At 38.3% G+C, this 4,762-nt stretch overlaps 1 protein-coding gene across 1 annotated transcript; it reads left to right on the forward strand.

Annotated features, from left to right (window-relative positions):
• The first annotated feature begins 1,606 nt into the window (after positions 1 to 1,606).
• LOC107826236 (superoxide dismutase [Cu-Zn] 2) lies at positions 1,607 to 4,206 on the forward strand. Its single transcript, XM_075252280.1, has 7 exons — positions 1,607 to 1,771; positions 1,863 to 1,964; positions 2,358 to 2,453; positions 2,572 to 2,603; positions 2,703 to 2,778; positions 3,512 to 3,565; positions 3,999 to 4,206. Exons 1-7 carry the CDS (start codon positions 1,690 to 1,692, stop codon positions 4,025 to 4,027), a joined length of 471 nt encoding a protein of 156 aa, XP_075108381.1. The 5' UTR covers positions 1,607 to 1,689; the 3' UTR covers positions 4,028 to 4,206.
• The last annotated feature ends 556 nt before the right edge of the window (positions 4,207 to 4,762 follow it).

A 4,762-nucleotide genomic window follows, 5' to 3' on the forward strand; every position in this document is an offset into this window, starting at 1 on the left:
TTGGAATAAAAGTTTAACCAATGTACGATTGACTTATTAGTTGGCTTGCCTAGCTGTAGTGTTGGGCGCCATCACGACCTATAGGTAAAAATGGGTCGTGACAGACCGCATCTGCGGTCCCAGCCTACCCCAGCCAGAACCGCTTCTCCGACCCTCTTGGCCGCTTCTGCGGCTCCGCACCTGCGGCCAAAACCTCGCAGGTGCGGTTACACCAGAAGACAGATGCTTCAGTTTTCCTTCCAAGTCCAAACTCGATCCGTTAACCATCCGAAATCCACCCGAGGTTCTCGGGACCTCACCTAAATATACCAACACGTCCCAAAACACATTACGAACTTAGTTGAGGCCTCAAATCGCGCCAAACAACATCGAAACTACGAATCACTCTCCAATTCAAACTTAATGAACTTTGAAATTCCAAACTTCTCCAATTGATGCCGAAACGTATCAAATCACGTCTGATTGACCTCAAATTTTGCACTCAAGTCAAAATTGACATTACGGACCTACTCTAACTTCCGTAATCGGAATCCGACCCCGATATCAAAAAGTTCACTCCCGGTCAAACTTCTCAAAATTAACCAATTTTTTAACTTTCGCCAAATGACCCCGAAATGACCTACGTGCCTCCCAATCCACATCCGGACGCACTCCCAATACCATAATCATGCTACGGAGCTATCACCAGACTCAGAATCCCAAACGGACATCGATAACATTGAAATGCACTTCAACTCAAATTTAGGGAATTCTTCCAAAATGCCAATTTTCATAATAGGCGCCGAAATGCTCCCGGGTCATCCAAAACCCGCTCCGGGCATACGCTCAAGTCCAAAATCATCATACGAACCTGTTGGAACCTTCAAATCCCGATTCAGTGGTCGTTTACTCAAAAATCATACTTTAGTCAATTCCTCCATCTTAAGGCTTCCGAAATTAGAATTTTCTTTCCAAATCAACTCCAAACTTCCCGAAATTAAATTCTGACCATACGTACAAGTCATAATACCCGAAGTGAAGTTGCTCAGGGTCTCAAACCGCTGAATGACGCGCTAGAGCTCAAAACGATTGGTCGAGTCGTTACAACATATGTCTATTTGCATCGACTACTCTAGGAATAAATACTCGCTACTATTTTATGTTATGTCTATAACTCACACTACTTTATTACTTATATTTGTAACTTTTACTACTTATTCATGATTTTAATGTTTAATATCATATTTATGATAATCCTTTGTATTACCTCAATGGAATCCTACAAATAAAGAATTTGGACGTCCTATTGTATATACTTGAAAACACTTGGGAGAAATTAAGAAAAAAAAGCTCTCATTGTTTCTCTCTATATTTCTTCCTTTCATATTTGTTATTATTACTTTTTAGCTTAATTTCTTTACATGATTGAAGGAAAAATTAGCAATTCTTGGAACAAATTTTTAGCAAAAGAACATGTAAAAGGGATGGGAGAAAGTAATGATTATCAGTTCGGAGAAATTTAATGGAAAACATCAGAATCAAGGGGATCTTTTATCTAAAATGTAATTTATCCATGAATTTTGAGTTCCCGAAGCAAAAAAAAGGACCAACAGATAAATGGCTGCGTGGCAGGCACCTGGCAGCTGACCCTTATACAAGCCCAAAACACACACAAAAAATGGAGAAAGAGTCTGAATATTGTAGGGAAAAATGGGCGCCTTGAAAGCAGTGGCTGTCATCTCTGGTAACAATAGCGTCAAAGGCTCCTTACAGTTCATCCAACAACCCAACGGTAAATCCCCACTTTTGTCCCCCATATCTTTTTATTATGTGTATCAATCAACGTTTCTTCTTCTTCTTTGGATTTGTCTCTCACAACACAGGCGCTACCCATGTGAGAGGAAGAATAACTGGTCTCGCTCCAGGTCTTCACGGTTTCCATATTCATGCTTTGGGCGATACTACCAATGGCTGCAATTCCACTGGTCAAAAGCTACATCCTTTGCTCTACTTTTTTTCTGCTTTCTTTTCCCCCCTTTTTGTGTAGTTCAAGATGCTTGCTTTTTCTTGTAATACTTCAAGATTCTTTTGGGGGTTTCTGTTTAGCTGTAAAACCACTGTTGCTATTGTTATTTGATGGTGCAATTTCTTTTTGGGGTTGTGGGGGTGATTGACTTCTGTACTGTTTTGTGTACTGACAGTGGAATAATACCATTAGTATAATTTAAACTATTATAACAGGTTACTACCAATTAATTAAAGATTACCCTTCAATTCTGTTACAGAGTGTTACCTGCCATTAACTTTTATATTACCTGATTGTGTAAAATACTTTTTACATCGTCAATGCACACAACTTAAAACCCGTTGGTGTTTAGGACCTCATTTTAATCCACTTAAGAAGGATCATGGAGCTCCCACTGATGATGTGCGTCATGCGGGCGATTTAGGCAACATTGTTGCTGGTCCTGATGGTTAGTTTTACTATTGTTCATGCATAATTCATATTTTTCAACTTCCAAGTTGAGCTCTAATTAGATTATTCCCTTGAGAGATTTATGATTTTTTTCTCTCTTTCCTTTTTCACTCAAGGGGTGGCCGAGATATCAATTTCAGATATGCTGGTACTGCTATTGGATTTTTTTTTAAATTCTGTAGTTGGCTGAAATATTGCCTGACAATACTAATGCCAACTTTTTTTTTTTTTTTTTTTTTGTAATTAGATTCCGCTTAGTGGAGTACACTCCATCTTGGGGAGGGCAGTAGTTGTGCATGCTGATCCTGATGATCTGGGAAGAGGTATGGTTCTTGGTCCAATATATTTTACTTTTTTTCGAGTAATGTTTGATGGAAGTTGATGTCAATTCAAGATGTTGCATGGAGTCCATCACAATTTTCCTTTCGGCTTGCTGTGTAAGCAGCTATGCAGACCTTATACACCCTTTATAATGGTTTCAAGATAATGTACAGTACAACACTGTGATAATTCTTGATGTTCTGTTATATGGGAATTCAGTTGAGGTTTTGTGCAGAATTGTATTATTAAACATTTTAATCAAGTAAACTATCTTCAAGTAAGGATTAAGTAGCTTGTTTGAGGCAAAGCTTGTTGTTACTTCTTCTGTAACGATTTATTTCACTGTACACAATATGTTGTTCGGTCACAGCAGCAACTTTTGTTGCTTTAAGTTCCATCAAACCTTGTGTGCTCTAAACTGCTGCTTTTCTTCAATTAGACGTCATGGATTGTGACCATTAATCCTATTGCTCTCGTGCCCCCCCCCCCCCCCAAAAAAAACCTGGGCCTTTCCCCCTTGAGGATGTCTTTTACACTGTTGCACGCCGTATCATCTATGAGATCTCTTCATTTGGTTCCTAATATCATTTTGAAACCTGGTCTACTGTTCATTTCTCTTGAGGTTAAAAACGCCATTGTTCATGTTTTCTATGTGTTTACCATAAATATCAAAATATTTTGAAGTATTTCTCTCTCTGAGTCTAGATCTGGCTAATTATTGCAACTCTTCATCAGGTGGACATGAACTTAGTAAGTCAACTGGGAATGCCGGTGCAAGAGTTGGTTGTGGTAACTACATTTTCTCTCTATTCCTTGATATTTTGGTAATATCTGCGTACTGGTTGTTGTTAAATTTGTCTCCTGTGTTGAGCTAGCGACATATAAATGCAGCATGTTATTAGCTCAAGTTAAATCTTCAAGCCTACTAAAATGTCTTAAGCGTGATACTGATTTTCAAGCTAATTAATTAGTAATTTTACGGCTGGATATGAACTTGAACCTAAATTGCAGTATTCTCCAACAAAGAGCCTTAGCTTTCAGTCACGTGCCAACATTTTAGGTCCAGATAATGACTGCTGCTTAAACTTGAAGTTCCAAGTTGCTACATTGATGGAGATATTTACCTCTTTTCCGAAATTGCAGATCTATGTTTATCCTTATTTAGGATTTTCCTTTTTTGTATATCTGAGGCACTAATATCTGTTGCACCTGTCTTCTGCAGGCGTTATTGGGCTTCAGTCATCTGTTTAGTACTTGTGTTACTCACTTCATCTTGTTGCTCCTGTCAAAGTACTCGTTGTTGTAGCTATACTTAACTTTCAGACATTCCTTACCCTATACCCCAAAGAGCTAATGAATAAAATACTTCTAATGCGCTACCAGGTAAGTGATTTTACTTCTCTGGTCAATTTTTTGAGGTTTCCTCCTAATGTGAGACATTATTTTTCCTACTCATATCTCAGGCATGAGACACCTTTCCTGGTTGAATATCATTCGTAAAAGGAGGAATTGGCATCAGTTTATAATTAGGACAGTAAATATTGAAACGGCATGCCTAAGAATTAGGATAAATGTCTCAAAATCCAAGAGAGAATAAAATAAAATTGTTGACTAGAATGATATATAGGCTGGCCAACGACATCTAGTCGTGATATCTTCTTATCTCAAAACGGAGCTAACTGAACCTTAAAACCTTCTCTGCTTAACTTCTCCCTGTTTAAGTTGGCTTTAGATATTTGTGATCCTACCTTTGTACATTTGTCCTGACCATGTAGATCAAAGGAACGGAGCAATCCTTTTTCCTTTGTGGGGCAGTTTTGAAATACACTCAAAATGCAAGCACCAAGGAGCTATAGGTGGAACTTGTTTGTTAACCTCTGCCAGCTAACGCTACGTAACAGTTCCTCAGTTCGATGAAATTTAAGAAAAAAGGAAGACTCTTGAAACTTGTGATCTTAAACATGTCATAATATGTTTGGTCATAAG

The sequence above is a fragment of the Nicotiana tabacum genome, chromosome 4 (genome assembly GCF_000715075.1).
Source record: "Nicotiana tabacum cultivar K326 chromosome 4, ASM71507v2, whole genome shotgun sequence".
In the NCBI taxonomy this organism is placed as follows: Eukaryota; Viridiplantae; Streptophyta; class Magnoliopsida; order Solanales; family Solanaceae; genus Nicotiana; species Nicotiana tabacum.

Excerpts from the sequence above, each read along its gene's own strand:
- LOC107826236 (XM_075252280.1), top strand. The coding sequence starts at position 1,690 with ATGGGCGCCTTGAAAGCAGTGGCTGTCATCTCTGGTAACAATAGCGTC. Across the intron at positions 2,604-2,702 it reads TATCAATTTCAGATATGCTG|ATTCCGCTTAGTGGAGTACA; the intron begins GTACTGCTATTG and ends TTTTGTAATTAG. Across the intron at positions 3,566-3,998 it reads CGGTGCAAGAGTTGGTTGTG|GCGTTATTGGGCTTCAGTCA; the intron begins GTAACTACATTT and ends TGTCTTCTGCAG.